The sequence below is a fragment of the Urocampus carinirostris genome, chromosome 4, assembly GCF_059441175.1.
Source record: "Urocampus carinirostris isolate Australia breed hairy pipefish chromosome 4, RoL_Ucar_1.0, whole genome shotgun sequence".
Taxonomy (NCBI): Eukaryota; Metazoa; Chordata; class Actinopteri; order Syngnathiformes; family Syngnathidae; genus Urocampus; species Urocampus carinirostris.
This window is the reverse complement of record NC_142352.1, coordinates 40,916,301-40,938,821: the sequence shown is the minus strand read 5'-3', so window position 1 is coordinate 40,938,821 and position 22,521 is coordinate 40,916,301. Positions and strand designations below refer to the sequence as shown.

The following is a 22,521-nucleotide window of genomic DNA, read 5'->3' as shown; positions in this document are numbered from 1 at the left end:
CCCCTGCCATTATATATTGGTATATAATGTAATGAAAGGGACACTTATTAATAGGTCTCAACGAATGGATCTTTTATATTTCTTGAGGAGTATGGGACGGAGACGAGAATCGGTGATAGGAGGCGGTAATGCACCAAAGCGATGGTGACAACCCTCGTTAAACTTGAATAAGTAGACGAAGAAGCAGAGGAAGCCGCGATGGCGTCACGTGATTTATTTTATAAGGAAGTCACGCGCTGCTGGTGAAACAGGATTCTGCAAGCACCCGTTTTTAGTGCCTTCGGTTTGTCCATCGTCGAGGTTTAACCATGGCTACGGGTGGCCGCACCTCGGCTTTGCTCCTTTCTGTGTTAACCTGCTTCGTGCTCGGTTCTTGGGCTCATTACGCCCCCGACGAGGTCTACTATCTTCCCGGCTTGACGGTCCAACCCAACTTTCGTCATTGGTCAGGACACGTCCAGGCTAGACCCGGCAAGTTTCTTCATTATTGGTGAGAAACAGACGACATGCTTTTGAACCCAAATACTAAATTAGTTTTACTATGTATATTTCTATGACTACTCTATTCTCATTTCTTAAGAGTGAACATTTTTTTCAACCGGACATTCTGTTATACGCAGTGTTGGGCACTTTACTTTAAAAAAGTAATTGTGTTCCTTATAGTTACTCACTACTTTTTCCCAAAAGTAACTCAGTCACTGAGTGGCTGTGTTACTTCATATTAAAAGTAACTAGTTACCAGACAAAGTAACTAGTTTCGTTACTTATAAAAGAAGTTGTATGTCAAATAATTTGAATTTTTCTGAGCAGTATTCGACTCAGTTGAATAGAGAAGAACAGACGTGTGTTCTCGCATCTTGTCATATCTATTGCACCGCACCAGCAACTTATTTATCCTATGCTTGATGCATACCTGTCAACCTCCACGGCTCCATTACCTTACAAAATGTTGTATTTTCCCTTACAAAATACAAAATAATTTTACACCATTTTTTTCCCAAACGTGTTTATTTATGTAGTGTAACATGTTGCATTGTACATGTGTTTCGTTATACCATATATATTGTTAATTAACATTTTGTTGTGAGATAGAGTTGCTCGACATAAATAAGGTTTATTATAAAAAAAAGTTAAAAAAAATAAGTAGCTTGGACGTTCACTGTAGAAGGAAAAAATACATGCAAATATAATTAAGTAGAATAATATATTTTCTTATTCAAATTATCAGGGATCAGAATGGAGATCTTCATTTTCAGCTGAAATAGCCAGCGTCCAGGAATAAACCAGGGCGGAGCCCCCCCCCCCATTGTGCGACAATGCGGCCAATTTTTCTAACGGCCGCCAGGGTGCGCCAGAGCAATAAAGGAAAGAGAGAGACAGTCGGATTTTGAATTAGTTTGCTACGCAAGAGAAAAAGTGAAAAAGTCGGAATGCCTTTGGGGTTCAAAAACAGCGGAAATCCGCGGATCCGCGGAAAATTCTGATCCCTGAATTATTAATACATTCTTTTTCTATTGTTGGTAATATACTGATTAAAGGGATAACTCCAAACCTGTCTTTTTTCATTTTCTCCTTTTGTACTTCCTTTTTTTCTTAACCTCTTTATACAACATAATAATTCGTAATTTAATGCATCAAAGCAAGTGAGCCGTTTGAGAGCCGGCTCTCTTTAATGAGTTGAGCCGAAAAAGCCGGTTCTCTAAAAAGAGCCGGACTTCCTTTCACTACATCAAACCGCTCGCTTCGTTCGCAACAAAAAAACGATACTGAGATGGAGGCTTCCGCGGCGAACTCGTTTGACTTGATTGATTTGCCGTTTCGTAATAGTCTGTCTATACCGGATGGTACCCATAATTGACAAATTTGCGTTTTTCCGTACAGGTTTTCTCGATCGTCATACACGTCTTAAAATGCATAATAAACGTACTTTGTACGGCAAAAACGTACAGGTTGACAGGTATGTTTTTTGCAGTGATGGCCACCTTACTTTAAAAAAAGTAATTACATTCCTTGGTATAATGGCGGCGCCCTCTGTTGGCTGCGGCTGCATCGACTCGCTACAACGGGTCAGGTGTATCGACATTTCGTTCTGTGTACATTGTTACAAAGAATGACAATACAAAGGAAATTATTATTATTATTATTATAGTTACTCACTACTTTTTCCAAAAAGTCACTTTGTCACTGAGTTACTTTATAGTAAAAGTAACTAGTTACCAGACAAAGTAACCATTTCCGTTACCTAAAAAATAAGTTGTATGTCAAATAATTTGAAATTTTCTGAGCGGTATTTGACTCGGTTGAATAGAGAACAGACGTGTAGTTGTGTTCTCGCATCTTGTTATATCTATTGCACCGCTTCAGCAACACATTTATCCTATGCTTGATGTGCAACAGAAAGAAACGCTAAATAATATAATAATATAAGAATCAGCAGTAAGCAATGTAAAGTGGGTTTTATAATCAAATCTAACTCTAATGGTCCGTTGTCTAGAAGGGAATTCTGACTACAGTATAGAGAACCGGCTTTTTCAGCTTGGCTCACTAAAAAGAGCTCTGCTCTTTCGGCTCCCAAATTTCTCTTCAGATTGCTTTTGTAGCTTAATCCATATATTACCTTTTGTTATGTATGATTATGAATAACTTAAAAAGGGGAGAAATAAAGCAAAATAAACACTTAATTGTTAACTCTGAAACTCCTAGAAAACCATTTAAAAAAAAATATATATTTTTATATATCTACAAAGAAAACTATAGTACATAAATCAATTTTAACCTTATTTTATACTCGACAAATTCAAAGTCAAAAGGACAGAATCCCTGAATAAATGCATCTTGACCAGTCATGAGAGAAACGGAGCGCCTCGAAGGGAACCCACACAGGCACTGGTAAAACATGCAAACTCCACATGGGGAGATTGCGATAGCTGGACTTGAACTCTGAAACTGCACCGTGGTGCGCTTACCACCCAGCCGCTATGACGCCCTTGTGTGGTTTTTAGTAGTCTAAATTCCATATACTGTAACTTGTTTGTTCTCTCTCTGTATGTTTGTGTGTAGAAAAGTGCTTTGTTCTCTGCTGTTTTCTTTTCAAAATTAAGTTTAGTTCGAAAATATGTGGTCATCTCTAAATGTTAAATGATATGAGAACGTGTCAGGGCTTGAAAATGTGAGAAGTTCGTAGAGTAAATACTGTGTTTATCTGTGGATAACATGCACCCCTAATTTAATTTAAAAATGAGTATAACACTTTGTTTGCCTTTTTCTCAGCTCAAACTAAGCATGGAAAGGGGCTAACGTTGTTGAATACATGATTCAAATCATTTGTTGACTACAATGAACACAATGCCAAAGAACATTTAAAATGTATTTATTTCATGTACTTCAAAGGCCAGTTCATCGTCAGATACACCAAAGAATTGTTTTTATTGTTTTCCCTTTTGGCATTTATTTCTATAATTTAAGACGACTTGGTTTTCTCTAGTTTCTAATATTTGTCTCTGGTACCATGAATAAAAATAGTGTGATAATGAGATAATCGAATGTGTGTTACACACATACCTCAGTCTGCCCTCACTATGGGGAAATCTCACAATGCCTCCCTCCTTACCTCAAAGCATTTTCTCCTCTGATCTATATAATTCACGTATGTCACCCATTTTGACATAAAAACGGTCAATTTCTCCTAAAGGTGAGAGATTTTCATGCCTGTATATGGTGATTTATGACTTATGAAACTTTAATGGTCTGTATCTGGTGCAGGTTTGTGACCTCTCAGAGGGACCCGATTAAAGACCCGCTAGTATTGTGGCTTAACGGGGGCCCAGGCTGCAGCTCGCTAGATGGATTTCTGTCAGAAAACGGCCCCTTCCACGTGAGATTTCAACATTTTTCACTTATACAATGTGATTTTTATTGCGCATTACCTTTCAGGTAAAAGACGATGGAGCCACTTTGTATGAAAACACTTACAGCTGGAATCAATTCGCAAACGTGCTGTATTTAGAATCGCCGGCAGGGGTGGGTTACTCTTACTCCAACGATGGCGATTACGCCACCGATGATGATCAGGTGAGTTTGTTCAATGATTGACCGTGTAAACCTGAAAAATAACTTTATGATGTTACATGTTTAGGTGGCAGAGGACAACTACAAAGCGCTTCAGAGTTTTTTTGCCAAGTTTCCCAGCTTCATTCGGAACGACTTCTTCATCTTTGGAGAAAGCTACGGCGGAATTTATGTACCAACTCTCAGTTTACGCATCGCTGCAGGAAATGACAACATCAAATTTAAGGTGAGATATCTAGCATGGAGCAGTTTTTTGGAAAGACATTTTATATGTGTTTTTTTTTTTTTTTGAGCCAACCCATTTTTGGATGAGAAAAAAAAACGAGGCACGTTACTAAACAAAAATGTTGGAAAAAGTACTGCCAGTAATAGATTTTGATTCGCTCAAATACAAAATGTTCAGTTCAGTTTTGAGGTCACAATTGGTACCCTATGTGCATCTAGTAGCTCCAGGGAGAACTTTTTGAGGGGGAAGGGGTTCTTGAGATATTGCAGAGGAGGTTGTGTGTTTGAATTAAAATGTAGTTCGGCATTGCAACTGTGACGTAAGTAGTGAGGATCCCCACCCGTGGAAGATGCAGTCAAGGATGAATCAACCAAACTTATAGCTAATCAGGATACAAAATGTTCAACCGCAGCCCTAATGTCATAATACATATAGTAAACAAAGGAATCCCTACATCGAGAAATACAATGCCAAACACATAGATGTGACCATATTACAGTAGTGCAGAGTTGCCAATGTCATGTGGTTTGCTGAGATGTTACGAGGACACCCAGATATTGTGCAAAAAATGGATTTGCGCTCATTATTATTTTAATAAAAATATAAACACTGTAGGTGAGTGGTTGGCGCGTCCGTGAGACAGTTCTGATGTCATAGGTTCAAATCCAACTACCAGCCTTCCTGCGCGGAGATTGCAATGTTTCCTCCTGCTTGCCTTGGTTTCCTCCGGGCGCTCCGGTTTCTTCCCACATTCCAAAAACCTGCATATCAGGTAATTGGCTGGTCCAAATTGTCCCTACGTGTGGATGAGCAAGCGAGTCATCTTGTGTCTGTGCCCTGCGACTGGCTGGCAATCAGTTCAGGTTGTCCTCTTCCCACTGCCCGAAGACTGCTGGGATGGGCTCCAGAACGTCCCGCGACCCTATTGAGGATAAGCGGTGCAGATGATGGATGGATAAACATGTTTAATATTGCCCTTGCGCCAGGCCACGGGCATATTGTCAGACAATAAACCAGTCTGTGGTACAGAAAAGGTTGGGAATCACTGCTTTAAAAGTCACATGGAGCAAATCCCTCTGTCACCGCTATTGGTTGCAGTTTGCGTTGTAAACTAGTGGATAGCCAAATGTCGGGTGAAAAAATAGCTCATGTGAAGTTTGTGTATTCGACCATCTTTTGCACCGCTTATCCTCACTAGGGTGGTGGGGGTGCTGGGACCCATCCCAAACATTCTAGGCAGTGCCAGTCACCGGGCACACAGAGACAAACAATTAACTCATTTATTCACACCTAGGGACAATTCAAACCTGCCAGCAACCCTGCCGTATGTTTTTGGAATGTGGGATGAAAGCGGGAGCGCATGAAGGAAACCCATGCAGGCACGGGGAGATGATGCAATCTCCATACTGGCAGGGCCTTTACACCGTGGGGCTGATGTGCCACAAATGACAAACCTATCCTGGCTTACTCCCTTTGTGCAATATCCCCAAGGTGTACGTCTGTGTGTGGTGCCCCCTGTAGATTACTCAGTGTGGTCCACAGCTCAATATTTTTTGGCTTAAACAGTGTACTGGAACATGTTTCCTCTGCCGCATTTTGACCTTTTTACCCCTTGAGCCATTTTCATGCCTGGTAGACCTCTGTTGGAAGAATGGATACATGTTGTATTGCTCTGCCACTAAATATGCATTAGATTATTTGGAGTGCAGTAATTAAAAGTGTGTACCACAAGACCTGACAGTTCCAGTAATTTGTAGATTATTTTCTTGTCCTTTTTTGCCAGGGATTTGCTGTTGGAAATGGTCTCAGCAGCTATGCACTGAATGACATGACTTTAATATATTTTGGCTACTACCACGGTCTCTTTGGAGAAGAGTAAGTTGGCTCCTTGATTATTAATACCAGCAGTAATATGAAAAGCAGTGTATATAGTTCTTTATGCTGAAGTATGCAAAAAAGCCACGAGATTATGCTATAGAGATATTGTTGTTTGTCCACAACAGATACTGTAAGCCTGAGTTATAAGGCATTAAAAGGTATTTTAAATGTTTGATTTAAGCTTAAATCGTGTGTCATTTAATATCCCGCTTCACATTTTTGAACCATACATTAACTTTAATGTAAACTTTTTAAATAGGGTGCTGTGAAGGAAATGGACAAAGATGAAATGTCAAGAATGCAGGTATCAAATTCAATTAGTGGTTTAAATTAATTGAAGGGTAACTTTCTTTTTCAAAATTGATAAAATTACTGCAATCAATGAGCAGGCAAAATATTGCATGTGCCTTTATTCAAAGCAGCTGTACTGCATGTAGCAGATATGGGTGGCTAATAAATGATTCTAACAAACAATTTATTGACCAGTTGAATTAAAGAACCGAGTTTCTTTTCAAAACTCGTCTCGCCATTTTTGAGCACCACATACGGTTTTAGATCATTATGTCTGGAAAATGGATGAAAAACCTTGTTTAGTTATTCTGAAGGGTGGCTACACATACTTTCGGTGAATTATTTTTACCGTTTTGATAGTTCAATATACTTTAATCAAGGCACACACACTTTTGGATTTATGGACTTTTCTTTTACTAATCATCTACTGAAGAAGCTTGAATGGAACACAAATAATGATAAGAAAATAAAACAAAAACTAGAAGTTGATAACTAAATCTGGCACCATTTGGATAGACAACAACATTGGCTGGATTATTACGTTATTGTATTTTGATAGTTCCCCATTTTACTTCACACCAATAACTAGCAACAATGAGATGTTCTGCGTCGATGAAGATGACGGCCCAGTCTTTGTGTCCTCGGCTGTAGAGCGATGAGGAATCCTGGTAGGCTCGAGGGCCACAGGATGCAGACTGTTGAAGGAGAGGTTGATTGCTGGTGGCTCGAAGCTTCTCTGAGGTTGCTGTCTTTGTCCCACTGGTTTGGCCGTTAGCTTGATCAAGCTTGGCTTTCGACTTGCTAAGGCTCCCCGGCTGCCTGTTGAGCTGAGACGTGGCCAAGGCTTTGTCCAGCTTTTCCCCCTGTTCGGACAACCCTCCTGCCTTGTGGCTGGCCAAAATAAGACTGCCATTGCGAGGCGAGACATGTACCAGTTCTTGGTTCCGGTCTCCTGGGGGGGTGGAGCCCCTGTGGTGGAGTAGTAACAGACACCTTTGAAGTGCAAATGAAGCCAACGCCCACGTCCCCAACCTCACATTTCAGCAGTATCAGTTAGATCTATGTGATTGACTTCAAACACAGTATTCACCTCACAAGTTTTTACATTTTTTGATCCTTTTCTGACATTGCAAAACGAGATTCTAGTAAAGTTTCTGACCAAACGTTGAACACTGTACATGCATTTGAAACTTTTGTTACTCACTGCTGCCATCACGGGCTTGTCTCACTGCAGTCTCTGTCAGGCTCAGTATGGTGTGCGTGCAAGTATGTGCATTTCTTAGATGAGCTCAGATAAACTTTTTTCATCTTTCTTGGGGTTTGGGTTGGCATTTGGAGTTTATTTGAAGCAGGTCTTTTCTTTCTTGTTCAGTTTAATGTGATGCTTAGAAATAGAAAGGAAAAGATGGTTGGGTGAGCAGGAGGTTAATTTTCACCCCACTCCGGTCCCCCCAGTCCTCCTACCTAGTGGTTCCCACACAAACAGCTTTGCTAAATGTGAGATGAAAGCAGAGTTGGGGTGGGAAATAAAATAAATCTTTGAGCTGGGCATTGTTGCCACACTTAAGAGAAAACGATTATACATTCAACTTTTTAAAGGAGCTGTACAGAATTTGGAACTTTGTTACTCTCTGCCGCCATCTCCTGGCTTGTGATATTGCAGCCTCCGGCAGCTTATTCATGATGCATGTATGTGCATTTCATATACATGCTCAAATAAACTTTTTTCGTCTTTCTTTGGGTTTGAGTTGGCATTTAAGACTACTAGAACCAGGTCTTTTCTTTTATTCCCCCAGGCCCGATTTTTCAAACCTAATATTTTTTTCCCCAAACAGCTCTGCTGATAGAGATGAACGCAGATAGGCACAGTGATAAATAGAATAAAGCACTGGCCTCTTTGAACTGGGCATTGTTAACACATGCATAACAGAGAACATTTTTAACTTTTAAAGACTTATCAAACTACCCCACTCTTTCAATTCAATAAAATATGCCACTCTTGTCTTGTTTACCAGGGATCACATACACTGTTTCTTGGTTTATTTGAGTAGACTTGCTCTTACAACCAATCCCGTAAAGAAAAGGTTGCAGGGTGTCTAGTTGGGACTGATGGATGACCATTCAATGCATCCATCTTCCAGGAAATAGGGTTTTTAGCCATTACCGAACAACATTGAAAAAGGAAAAAAATAATCAAATTTTAGTTGTTAAACAATTTTCTACCAGTGAATTCCATCGCAATGTGTTGTATAAACACATTGAGTGCACAATAAGACAACAAAATCTTTTTCCCCACCCAAAAGCCCAGAACACCAAATCCACGGACACACACACATAAACGGTTAAAATATGAAAACTAAATACTATAAATACAATTTTAAAATAAATACAATTAGCAAGGCACAGGCTTGCAATGTGAGTAAAGGGATCTGAGAAAAGCTCATCCACACTGATGGGGATGTCCGCAGATGGCCTTAGCCATTGGTCAACCTCATCAATGTGTGCCCCCCATATGAGGAAACACTGAAATAATAAAAAGTTGTATAATAATGCAGAACAAAAACCTAAAAATGTGATGTTACATTAAAAGGTTAGATGTGATGCAAATCAAACTAAATAAAAATGATCAATTGAAAGCCATATTCAAAAGTGAGTCTTGAGCCTCTTCTTAAAACTATCAACTGTCCTTGCAGACGTGAACAATAGCAAAGCGTGTAAAAGCTCCATTTAGCTTGAAAATCAAATCTTCAATATTGTTCCAGGCACTGAGAATAGTGAGGAACCGTTTCAGCTTTCAAACAGATTACAGCATTGAAAAAAATTACATATTGTCACAATTTTTTTACCCTGCAGATTCATATGACCTCTGATAAAAATACAACAGCACAGTTTTAGTTTCCTGTTGAGTTTACAGTTTTAATGTTGACTTTCTGTGCAGCTTGTGGCGAGGTCTAAACAAGTATTGCTGCGAGGATCAAAGATGTGACTTCTCCAACTCCACTTCCCAGCAATGTCAGACATTGGTACGTACACATTTGTGCCCTGAATGTAAACGTTGATTGGCGTATTTCGTGTAACCCTATGGCTTTGATCCTCTTCCTTGTAGGTGAATGTGGCCTTTAATATTGTGTACAACAGCGGCCTAAACGAATATTCCCTTTACTTAAACTGCGAGGGTCGCGGTGGGTTTCACCCAGCCTACAAGAGGGCCATGAGTCACTTGTTCAGGAACTACCGTAAACGAGGGACCGCTGTAAGTGCAAGAACACGAGTCTTTGGTTGCCACCACAGAGGATAAGCGTGACAAGCCTTTGATTTTGTGGCAAGATTTCAGATGAGCCATCCTTCTCCATCTCTCTGGGGGAAATCCCTCCCTGCATCAACAGCACAGCGCAGGTGAACTGGCTCAACAGGGGCGATGTGAGGAAAGTGTTGCATATTCCAGACACGCTGCCACCGTGGGACTTGTGCAGGTAGGTAAAAAGTTGTAGTGGAGATACAGATATTGGATTGGATTATTATATTTGAAACCTGGGTTTTTGATTGTAACTCATAATTCAGTTTTTTTTCTGTGTTTGAAATGTGTAACTAATCCACCCAGATGTTCACGGGAATACTTTATAACTCGCCACTTAATGTTGCTCATAGAACATGGCAGAAGTTCATGCATGCGCATGCCTTCTATGAATTCGAAGGGCGAAACATTAGACTTTATAAATAACATTTTGACATTCTGAATTTCTAAAAATATCACAATATACAATAACTGGCATATTACTACAGGGTTCATACGTCCCTATGGCCAAATTCAAGCACTTAAGCCAATTTTTTTAAAACAGAGTTTGTACCAGTGCTTGAGCTTTGTTTTAAAGGTAATAAAAAATGCTTTAATATTGAGGGAAGTGCTTCGAAGTTATTGTCATGTTGACAGACTACGCATTAAACGAAAAAAATATAATTAAGTCGGCACGACACGGCTGCTGCGATGGCATGGCTTTTCCATGTAAAGCGTCATCGCCCCCTGCAGTTGCAAAAAAGAGTGCAAGAGAGATCCATCTCTTCACATTAGGAGAGGCAGGTCTTTTTGCTGCATATAAAACGAGCACTATGAAATGTGTATTACTGCAAGGATTATCTATCAATTCTAAGCATTCATTAAAGGCTATGTAAAAAGAAATTGAGGTAGTGTTTCCCAGTGGTAAATTGTCATGAGATGAACTTCATGCAACTGAAAATGTAAGCTACATACACTGTTTGGAAAATATTTGTCTGAAAAATATTTACACATGTATTGTTCAGATTCACAAATATATTTGCAATTCACTCAAGATCAAAAAATCATGTTTTAATAAATGTGCATACAAGATTAATAATTGCGTATGTAATTTGCATACATATTTGTGGATCTGCAAATTACACGATACTCTGATTTCCTCTTTCAATGGTGCTTGAAATTTGGGCCTTGAAAGTGCTTGAATTTGGCCATGAAAATGGTATACGAGCCCCGTAAAAGAAGAAATCTGGTGTGTATCATGTATTTTGTGGAGATATACTTGTGATTTTTTAATATTGCATGATCATGGAGTTAATCACGATAATTAGAGGTTAGTGCCTGTGTGGCACAGTCCTGGGGTCAATACATCAAACCTTCCTGTGTGGAGATTGCATGGTCTCCCTGTGCTTGCATGGGTTTCCTCCCACTTTCCAAAAACAATCATGTCTGGTTAATTGGCCGGTCCAAATGATCCCTAGGTATGAATGAGCAAGTGAGTTGTCTGTGTGCCCTGTGACTGGCTGGCTATAAGTTTAGGATGTCCCCTGCCCACTGCCCAAAGATGGGATTGGCCCCAGCACCCCCACAACCCTATAAGTGGTGCATAATGGATAGTTTTTAAGACATCCCTCCCCATGCGGGAAGTTCTTATTACAATTTACCACTGGGAAACATTACCTTCATTTTTATCATAGCCTATCATAACTGTCCATAATTGGTCAATTATGCTTGCAACGCCGGCAAAGTTTAACTGCTGAGAAATCTAAAATGTGAATAATACAAGTATGTTTATTGTAAATGAAGCTGTTTTTTATCATAAAATGCCAATGAAAATTGCTGCACTGAAACGTCTTTTTATGAATTCCAAAAAAACATTCTCCAACTGGCCAAGGGCATACATGGTGAATTGATTACATTTTAAGAGCATTGTGTTGTTGCAGTTGTTGTAAAAACACCAACTCTATAGAAAAAGTTCAAACGCTAACATAAGGCAAGCTTTTAGCAAGTGCCGTTTTGGCTAGAAATGCCGGGATAGCACTACAAAAGATTTAATCAATTCCATTAATATTAACATTGTCTTTGTGTATTTAAATTCTAATCTGACACATTCTAGTCTTGTTCCAATTGTTAGTTTTGTGACGTTTTTTTATACATGGAAAACAAACTCTTAAAAGCAGGGTTTGTATACCATTTTTGTTGTAAAATTCAAGCACTTCTAAGGACTTTCAAAGCCAATTTTCTTATTTCTCTAGTACTATCAAAAAGAAATCTGGTGTGAATTTTATATATGCAATTTTTAATATTGCGTGTGCATTTATCAAGACATGATTTGAAGATCTTAAGTGAATCGAGAATATATTTGAATTTGAACAATAGACATGAGTTTTGGGTAAAAAAAAATACAGTAATATGTAGCTTTCAGTTGCATACCTCCATTTTCTTTGCCTTATCATTAATATATGCCCATAATTTAAGTAATCCTTGCACAAATGCACATTTCATGGCATAATGTGACGCATGCACCTGTCCTATTGGGCACAACCCGTAGGAGGTAATGACACGTCATAAGACAATGCCATACAAACTAATTCCAGCTGCAGTTAATCACGAGGGAAGAAGACGTGCAATGGCCAAGCCCCCAGAGGGCAGTTTTGGCATGATTAAGCAGACTTGTGAAACATGGTAACAATTTCAAGCATTTATACAAGTACTTTACCCAAAAGTCAGGCACTTTTCAGTCCTTGAAAACATTAAAAATCAAGGATTTGAAGCACCCGTATGTAGCCTGTTTTCACATCATTGAGATCCTTTTTGGGAGGTTTTTTTTTTTTCCGTTTCAGATGCAACCGAAAATACTTTGGTCATTTTTCATCTTTTGCTGCCAATGGTCAGTATAGCCTTAATTCTTTGTCCTATTTCTTTGGTATGTAGTGAGATAGTCGGTGAAGGGTACACCCACCTGTACGCTTCAGTGAAGGACGTGTATCTGAAGTTGCTTTCCACTGGCCTCCGGGCGCTCGTTTACAATGGAGACACAGACATGGCTTGCAACTTCCTAGGGGATCAGTGGTTTGTGGAAGATCTTGGCATCGAGGTAATGTTATTGGCTAACAGATTCACTGATGGTTGAAAAGTTTCTAAGTATTTGACATTGATCTGTGACCAGGCCACGACTAGGTATCAACCCTGGTACCTTGACAACCAGGTTGCAGGCTTCTACCAACAGTATGGAAATGTTACTTTCCTAACAGTCAAGGTAAAATTCCGATTGCTTCATTATTATCGGTGTGCTACTTTATAAAATGGTACTGCCTCTTTTTTAGGGTGCAGGTCACATGGTTCCACAATGGGCTCCGGGGCCAGCGCTTCACATGTTCCAGTCTTTCATAACAAACGGCTCCTACTGATTCAGAATGGAAATAGTGAATTTGGCAATGTGTATACAGGAAACTTGGATTTTGAGGGAAGACTTTTGGGAAATTATTCACATAATTTACTTGTTACACACTGCAAGGTTTGAGCTTTGGGAAACAGAAACCTTAAACGACCTTCGTTTCCCCGGCGTTAAAGGCGCAGTGCATTGAGAATTAAGTGTTTACAATGATGCTATAATGTAATTTGCACTTTACAGTCATCAGTTGATTTTGTCAGCAATACTCAAGTTAATATAATTAAACTGCATTTTTATTAAAAAAATTTGAAAATTACCATGTTGTCTTTTGTTAAAACATAGCACGGTCAGAAAAAAAAGTACATTTTTGGCAGAACATAATCAGTATGGTTCAATCGCGACCATAATCAAAACCAAAATATAACACATATGTTTTTTTTATATGCCTTAAAAAATGATCCCTGTTATCTTTGCCCAGACATTTAAAATATATTAAAACATGATTATCCCTTTAAACCCATTAATGCTTATAGTGTGACTGGAGGACAAAACAAGCTTTGGTTTTTGTTTGAAATTTACAAATCTGATATTTGCTAACAGCTCCTGAGTTGGCTTTTAGGCCCTGCCTTTAAATCAGATAGTCACATACAGCATGTTGTTGGGATTACATTACGACAACAAAGTCAAACATTGCGATTTATAAATGAATTGATATCTCAGAAAAATACTGGCTTTCAACATCTTGCGGAATTTTTGCTACTTCTTTCTTAACCCTAAACTACATATATGGTGCTACCAGAGCTGTTCAACTTTGTAGGATTCCCTTTACTCCTTAGCATTGCATTCAAGAATAAAATGAGTCAAAAAAAAAAAAATCACACCAATAAATAGAAATCTGATCATAAACCCCCTTAAAAATTCTTTAACAAGGACATTTATGACAGGCAAACCAACCCAGGCTTGTACACACTTGGCAATGATTTCAAAAATATGCCTCACAACACCCATTTTCAAAACCTTAAAAAGGTGCACATCGACTAAATTTCGACCCTGCGTTGCCACCAGTCACAAGCCCGGACTTTGACTTAACTGCAGCTCTTCCGCAATGATTAACACAGTCGGACATGCAATGTACAAATGAGTTTACAAACTCATCAAGGAAGCATTCATTTTGAAGTGTTCCCTATTAAATGGACCCGTAAACGGTTAACTTAATGATGCAATAAAAAAGCAAGCAAAATCTTACACCTAAAGGATATAAAGTGTTTTGAGGTTGACTTGGTATTCTGGGATGTCTTCCCTTTCTTCCTGGTTCCGCATGGCAGATGTGCAATCGGGTTGTTCTGGTTGATCCCATGCGTCGTAATGAGAAGCTTCTCAAGTCTTATTTAGTCCTTGAAAAATCAGTTCCCTTTAACTGATGATGTCTTGATAAATGGAATTAGTTGTGGTGAGCCCGAAAATGAACGCTCCGAGCGTAACCATGACGATACCGAAGACCACCAGTCCATGCCAGCTGGAAATGAAAACACCAATTAAGCTCTATTTAAAGGTCACATAATCCACTCCTAAATGCCTTTCCATTCATTGGAAACACTGTCCTTTAGATTACTACATTAACAAATACAAAACTTAACCTTTTAATCCTCTAGTTTAACACTAGCCAGCTGGTGCTAAATATCAAATTTTTCATGGCACTAAAACTTAGTTGATGTACAATTCAATACTTGGGTCATATTCTTTATCCTCTGAAGAGCAAGAAAGTGCTACAGTAATCCCTCGTTTTTCGCAGGGGTTACATGTGATAGTCAAAATCCACCTAATAAAAACATTATTGATTGGATTTAGGTTATGATATATATGACCGCGACAAAATAAAAACTAGATATACAAATAAAACGACAGAATTGCAATTGAATGGTCTTCATTGTCATACAGTAGTACAACAAAATTTCAGTGTGAGAACGTGGTTAGCTGCACGCTGGCATCGGGAATCCTTGGATTGAGCAAGGTCTCCATGATGATTTAAATACAAACATCAATTAACTTGTGCTCCCGCCCACCCCGGCTGTTTGACTGACAGCACACGCACAAACGGATTTTCCTGTCCCCATGATACTATTTGCTGTGTTTTGTCTACTGCAGAAAACAATGCATGACAAAAGTCTATAAATCAATAGTATCGAAAATGCAAAAAGTAAACTGATACAGCGAGGGATTACTGAATACAGTTGATACTTGAGTAATAAGAATCGTAGAGCATTTAACTGGCCCCAGAAAAATCAGTATGCATACATTAGTTGCATCTTTGACAACTATCCAAAATCAAACCTACAACAGTCCATTAGCCATGTGTATATGTATCCCAGTGCAATCAGTTAAGGCTGTGTCACCAAGGAAATGTAAAATTTTAAATATACTAAACAGATATAGTTATTCTTTACTTGTTCAACGACACAATTAGTATGTGATGTATTACTGTGCTGAGTGTGCAGATGCAGTAAGGCATGCAATTCTCTTGCCTTATGACTGAGGGCGATAGTGAAACCAAGAATTCTGATTTGGCGAACACCTCAGCCCCAAAGGAATAAGTGATAGTATTAGCTAGTCATCTAGTATTTCTTTCATTTAATTGACTTTTTTCATAATTGAGGATTACCTATCTAGTATTATTCAAAAGGAGTAGGGCGTGATTTTTTATTATTTTTTCTATGCTACAGTTTTTATATATTGCATCCTTGCTGACAATCGAAAGATGAATGAAATGAAGGTATATTATTTTTAAATCTGACTGCGCCTTACCAGAGACCAAATTTACTGCACGTCACTAACGTGCCCTAATGAGATAACTAGAAGACAAAAATTCTTACCTGGCAGATCGACTGTCAGTCTCCAACAGTTTGGCTTTGATCAAACACAAACCTTTCAAATCCAAAACACAAGCGATGCACAATTATTACGGTGGTGTACTGGGCCGCAGAACAAGCGCGCAGGAGTAAAAGCTACCCGGGAAGACGAAGATGAAGCAGGCCGCCAATCCTCCGATGAGCGAGATGACGCGGCCGATGTCCGGGGTGAAGAGCGCCAGAACCAGGGTGATGACGAACCACAGGACGGTCTGCAGGATCCTGCGCCTACGCTCGCGCCGCACACACACCTCCACCTGCTCGCCTTGCCAGCGCAACCACAGACCCTCCACGACAGCCCTGCCAAAACGCACGGAATCGGTGAATAATACACACACACACACACACACACACACACTATGCGTACGACCTCGAGAGTTGGCCATCCGAGTTCTCGACTTGGGAAAAAATATTTACAGTTGGACCTGAAAATCTTTGGGCGGTGACACGAGTTGTGTGATTTAAGCTGTTCACATAAACATATTCCAAAATATAATAATAAGATGAATGTGGTCTTTAAGTGCACAAGCTCAGCTACATTTTGAGACTTTCCAAATCGAAATAAGGGGTTAAGAATTATTACACTCTTTACCCCAAAGGTAATTGACTCAGAAGGCTCCTCCCTGTTAATCTGTAATCTTTTTAATAGTTAAAAACTCTAGGTTTGAAGTTTTGCATTTGGAAAGTGTTGGTGTGACCACATATACATTCAAAGGAGCTCTCAATCCTGATTTTAAAAATAGTGAAGCAATCCATGAGAGAAAAAGCTGAAATCTACAATTTGGTACATTGTAAGAAGAAAGGAATGCGCTGGTGATGTTGGCAATTTGAAAAGACCTTGACGTCAATCGAGACAAAAGAGAGATGATCACTGAATGCTCTCCATGGCAGAAAATCAATTTACAACATCCAAGAGCCAAGAAGAGATCCGCAGGTTCGAGAGCATTCTCCATTAGGGCCCTGGGGCTGTGGAATGCTCTGCCCTCTGAGATTTGGTCTACAACCTCAGTGGAACGGTTTAAATATAGGCTTAAAACACACTTCTATAGTATAAGAATAACCTATAGTTTCTGTTGACCATATGTGTCTATTATTTGTTATTACAACATCCAGTACAGCCTTGTCATCCTGGCAAAGGGATTATTTCATGTGCCGTCCCTTCTCAAGGTTTCCTCATGTTGAGGTTTTTGAGTTTTTCCTTGCCCTCGTGTAGGTTTTTAGATCAGGGGATGGTGTTATAATAGTCTGTAGTCTGCAACTATCTGTGGTGGTGCAGCCCTTTGAGACTCTTTGTGATGAAGGGCTATACAAATAAACATGACTTGACTCGTAAGTCGGGCAAGATTAATGACTGAAAGACATGTGGTTTCTCGAATTACTCATAACTAGAATAGCTTGTATGTAGAGGGGCCACTATATATCATTAATTCCTCATCACGACGCAAGAGTTTGAACAACTATAATGTGGTCATATGAAAAATTGACAAACTATGGTACAAGGGACAGATACGGCCCACCACACAGACAAAAACTGACCATTGCAAAAAATAAATTTGTTTTATATATCCAAGGGCATTTGTAGACTCCCAGTTGGACTCTGTCAGTAAAATAAGGAATAATATTAATCGTTTTACTTAAAAAAATAAAATAAGTTCTGTTAATCATTCTGCTATTTTCAAGTACTATACTGGTAATCTTTCTAATAGTATTAAATAATGTTTTCTACTTTTACTATATTTCTTTCTAAATGTTTAAACGTTTTTGCTCTTTTGGAAATATTTTTCCTTATTTTAATATTTTTCTTATTTACATGGTATTTCCATATATTTGTTTCTTATTACTTTACCTGGATTTTTGCACTGGAGGTACAGGTTTTGAAAAACTGATACAGGAAAAGTATTTTTTTTTAAATGAAAAAGCCTAAAATGAACTTAAAATACTTAAATAACATTGTTTTGCAGCACATTATTAACCTTGTATTTTAGTAACAGAAAAATATACTTATCTTTACAACAATGTGGTAAATACATTTTTAGAAGCAAAGTAGCCCTGTGTTACAAACAATTTCAAAATACTTTAACTGCTTGGAAATTGTGGTCATGACAACAATTCTCCATTTTCTTCTGAATGTAAAGATAAGATTACAGTAGTCTCTCCAGTACAGGGGCCGATATATCTTGATGAGTTCAATTGGGGTGTTGACTAACCCGAATCCTTTACGTGCAATACTGAACTAAAAGAGAGCTATTCATGTAGCAGTTAAACATTTATTAACTAAATAAATGTATTACCAGTCAGTTGACAGATTTGTATGTATTTAAAAAAATATAAAAAGTGAACCTTGTATCATTCGATTTTCCTGTTTGCAGCCCTCAAATGAAAAGTTTTATAAATCTGGACTTTTTTTAACCAAATATTACAAACCCCAGCCTAAAAAACAGCCTATAGATAGATGGGCGGCGCCAGGCTGTGCCACAGAAAATGGTGCTCTGATGACCCAGGAGTTTGAGGGATCTTTGATCCCTAGTTGAATAAACAAAGTAAGAAATCGAGATGGATCAAATCATGATTGGTTTTTACCTGCCACAGAAATGCAAAATAGGGTAGGAGGTAACCACGCAGACGACAATGAAGGCTCTGGCGATGGCTACGGCGATGTCATTAGGAGGATAAGACATCAGCACGTCTTGGCTGATGTTAGAACCAAACGTCAGGAAGCCGCAAACACCTGAAGAAATCAAAAGATTCTTGGTTATACATCGCAAGTGTTGGATAAATTACAAACGTTATGATGACTCTGGGGTCGGTAAGGTATGGCTCAGAAGCAGAGTGTGGCTAATCATACGAGTACATCTGGCTGAGCAATCCAATTCACGTTTTAAAAACATTCAGGCCGAGAGTACAACACCATGTTTTTACCACTAGTGCCAGGAATGCTGGTGTTTACAGTTTGTTCGGTGGGTTTTCATCATAACATGTTTCATCAATGAATGTATATTGATTAATGAGCTTCCAAATAAAGGATTCCTTAGCAACATATCACTAAAATAGCGTCTGTTCGTGTGACACGTAGACTGTAAACCAGACCTGGGCACTCCGGTCCTGGAGGGCCGTATGTTCTGCATGATTTTTGAGGTTTCTCTGATCCAATACAGGTGATTCCAATCACCAGTATCGTTAACGAGCACTTGCTAGCTTGCTAACGAGGTTATAATTTGTATCACCTGAGTTAAAGAAGAGCAAACTTCAAAATCTGGCAGGACGTATGGCCCTCCAGGACCGGAGTGCCCAGGTCTGCTGTAAACTGTAGTTGGCACTGAGCCCTTTATATACTGGACTGAACCAAGTACGTCTCCAGCTTTGCATGCACCAATCTCTACGCTGCGCCTGACGGAAAGTTGCATGTTCAGAATTTTAACTCCAAGCCATGTGTACTCATGAAAAGATCCATATCTGGCTTGCGAGCCGTAGGTTCCCGACCCTTGCTCTAAGGGCACTCGGCAAATAGTACCTGTCCCCGTATAAACAAAAAGACATATAATCATGCTGAGCGTGACGACAAGGCCCCAGGGTTTAAGCGCTTTCTTGCTCATGCTGTTGAACACCGGCACGCAACTGACGTGGCACTGTCAAGAAAATACACCAATGATTCATTCACTTTTAAATGATGGGATTACAAGGAGACTATACTCTATCAAAGTAATATCAAAGGCAATTTACCTGGAAGCCAAAACATATTGTTGGCATTGCATTAAAAACGGCGGTCCATGTGGAACTGCAAGAAAGATAATGAAATAGAAAGATCATGATGAATAAAAAAAAAATATTCTTAATAGTTGGCGCCCTTACCTGCTGGGAATGACCCCAGGCATGATCTCTTTATCAGGCCAGATGTATTTTACAATCACCACAATGGTAACATACCAGGTACCCATTACGCTAAGAGCACTGAGAAAAAAGACACATTATAAAGACGGATAAGGAAGTGGTTTGACGATGGTTAAGATTTATGTATCGTGAATTCTCATCAGGGTTGGGTAGGGTTACTTTAACTTGATTACTTTCAATTACTTTTGGATTACTCCAATACCAAATATGCTAATAAAAGACAAAATAAACTAAATATAAATACAATTACTAAATTTTGTGCAGGCTTGGGGAGTAACGGAACACGTAGAACGGCAAAAATGATGTTGGCAAGTTGTTTGGATTTATTTTCATTTTGTGTACGTCGCATTTTAAGTTAGTTTTGCCGGAGATCAAAGAGATTAAAGCCAGGAGAGAAAGCTTACCACGTGTTGTGAGTCATAATTGTATTCATATTTAGTTTCTTTTGTCTTTTATTAGCATATTTGGTATTGGAGTAATCCAAAAGTAATTGAAAGTAATCAAGTTAAAGTAACCCTACCCAACACTGATTCTCATGCACCCTTCACTCAAAATAAATGGAAAAATAGCTTCAAAACAAACATGTTGACTCATCAAAATCTATTAATGTTAATATTTTTCAAGAGTAATTTGAATATTTTATTACATCTTAATGTAAAACAGATTCCTCGTTTTTTTGCAGGGTTTGCGTTCCAAAAGAGCAAGAACGAGAAAAAGAGGGAGAGAGAAAAAAAAGAAAAAAAAAAGAGTGAACATATTGAAACCCCGTATGCATTTTAGATTAGTCGATGTATTTTTTCGGGTGGGTGTGATTGGATCAAAGCCCTGCCAACTGATAGAGAAAGCCCAGGAGAAAGAGAGAAGGAAGCATTGCTTTGGCGGCACGATGAAGGCGTGGGACCCTTCTCAGCAAGATGCGGCCAAACGCAGAGTAGGTGTCCAGTCACAATATAGAGTATGAAAGACGCAATTATATGAATTGGCATCTGAAATTTCAAGTCAAGGAGTGCTGGCGGATCGACGTGAATCTTGGCTGCCCCCAACCCCCCACTAAGCCCTCTTGCGCAGTTGAACCAGTAAGCAGACAGCGAGAGTGGTACCGAAGGTGTTGGAAGCTTTCGTTGAATCTTCTTTTTTTTTTTTTTATATAATTGCCAATCGGCTTGAATCTTGGCTGCCCAATGGTTCAATGGTCCGATATTTTTTTCAATTAAACATTTTTTCTCTGTATACGACAAGCACAGCTGAGGAAAGAGAATTCTGAATTAAGTGTTTGTTTAACATGGTGTAATACCTGGCATATTTTTGGAAGCCAATCTCTTTGGGAATGGACAACGGCAGAATGACCAAAACTGCAGTTACCACAATAGTGAACTTGCGGTCGGTGTACCAGGAGTTGCTGACGGAGCCGTGAGGAAACACCACGGCAATCACTGCGGAGGTGAAAAAAAAAGTTTGATTTCAGATGCGTGAGCATGTAAAAAGTCACATGGAGAAGAGGCCACAAAGGTCTGATTTCAGGAGTGAGCTAAATGTAGTCGCTATCAGCATGTTGACATGTTGCATCATGAGAAACTTTGTCTATCACCGTTGTTTTTGTGAAAGGTTATTAACACTAAGCCATTCACAAACACTTTCTCACACATACATTTATACTCCCATACAGGTACTACTATACCTTCTCTCAAACACACTACTATATACTTTCACATACACCACTATTTTTTCTCACGGCTCCCTTAACTACGAGGTCGTGTCTTGGGCAAGTAAAGCCTGGCGGCGCCCATTTCTCTCCAGGCCAGTTTTTTAGGCAGTAGGGGTTTCTCTCCTCCATATGAAACAGATAGTACTTGTTTCCATGGTTACCAGTAGCAGGAGAACCCTCATCTCGCCATTTAGAGATGAGCCGGACCTCGGCAACGAAGGGCAGCGGCGTTTGTACGTCCTATATTACTGGGAAAAACTATTTTGTTTCGAAATCCTTACAATACGCATTGCATCATTTGTCTATATCATATTTTTTTTTAACTCCGACTTACGAACGTGGTTCCGGACGATTGTTCGTAAGTTGAATTTGTTAGTAAGTTGCTTCAGTGCTATATTTTGTATGTTTAAGGTTTATATAAAATGTTTAAGGCTTGTACAAGTAACCTGTATTGTTTTAAAACTGAACAATAAACGTTTAATAAAACAATATGCTCTATAACGTTACAAAGCAAGCGGAATGATAAAGCATGTACTGAAAAACAAAGCTGCACATTAGGCGTTGACATTCTGTGGTCTGTAAAGCCCTTTGAATCTCCTTGTGATTAAGGGCGTCGCAAATAAACATGACTTGACTTGACGATAAAGATAAAGATAAAACAAGTTAAGTTTAACCTTACTTTTGGAAGAGTTAGGCTACTTCCCCCTACGTGGTAAAAAGTGGACGAAAAAAAGTAATCCAACAATTTTCATAACAGCATCAAGCTTCCATATTCCATTTTCATTTCAAAAGAAAGGGCTCGCCTCTTCTTTACACTTCACACCAACCATATTGAATGGATGCACGAGTTATTAAACAATACAAACGTCAAAGTTCTTAGTGTGCTAGAGATAC

The 22,521-nt window shown here is 39.0% G+C and overlaps 2 protein-coding genes across 3 annotated transcripts in view; one reads left to right on the top strand and one right to left on the bottom strand.

The window, feature by feature from the left end:
- The first annotated feature begins 176 nt into the window (after window positions 1-176).
- Window positions 177-13,444, top strand: LOC148367581 (lysosomal protective protein). The gene is made up of 11 exons (XM_088334582.1): window positions 177-490; window positions 3,763-3,874; window positions 3,934-4,071; window positions 4,136-4,294; window positions 6,078-6,169; window positions 9,402-9,486; window positions 9,570-9,716; window positions 9,791-9,936; window positions 12,669-12,831; window positions 12,904-12,993; window positions 13,061-13,444. The coding sequence occupies exons 1-11, from the start codon at window positions 309-311 to the stop codon at window positions 13,142-13,144; spliced, it is 1,398 nt and encodes a 465-aa protein (XP_088190708.1). The 5' UTR covers window positions 177-308; the 3' UTR covers window positions 13,145-13,444.
- The window catches only part of slc38a7 (solute carrier family 38 member 7), a 17,898-nt gene continuing 8,780 nt past the window's right edge, over window positions 13,404-22,521 (bottom strand). For both annotated transcript variants that reach the window (XM_088334584.1, XM_088334583.1), the window contains exons 6-13: window positions 21,217-21,355; window positions 19,884-19,982; window positions 19,755-19,809; window positions 19,546-19,660; window positions 18,615-18,762; window positions 16,135-16,334; window positions 15,999-16,050; window positions 13,404-14,644 (exon numbers count right to left, since the gene is read on the bottom strand). In XM_088334584.1, coding sequence (XP_088190710.1) covers window positions 14,542-14,644; window positions 15,999-16,050; window positions 16,135-16,334; window positions 18,615-18,762; window positions 19,546-19,660; window positions 19,755-19,809; window positions 19,884-19,982; window positions 21,217-21,355 — 911 coding nt within the window. In that variant the 3' untranslated portion in view covers window positions 13,404-14,541. The remainder of the gene's footprint in view (window positions 14,645-15,998; window positions 16,051-16,134; window positions 16,335-18,614; window positions 18,763-19,545; window positions 19,661-19,754; window positions 19,810-19,883; window positions 19,983-21,216; window positions 21,356-22,521) is intronic.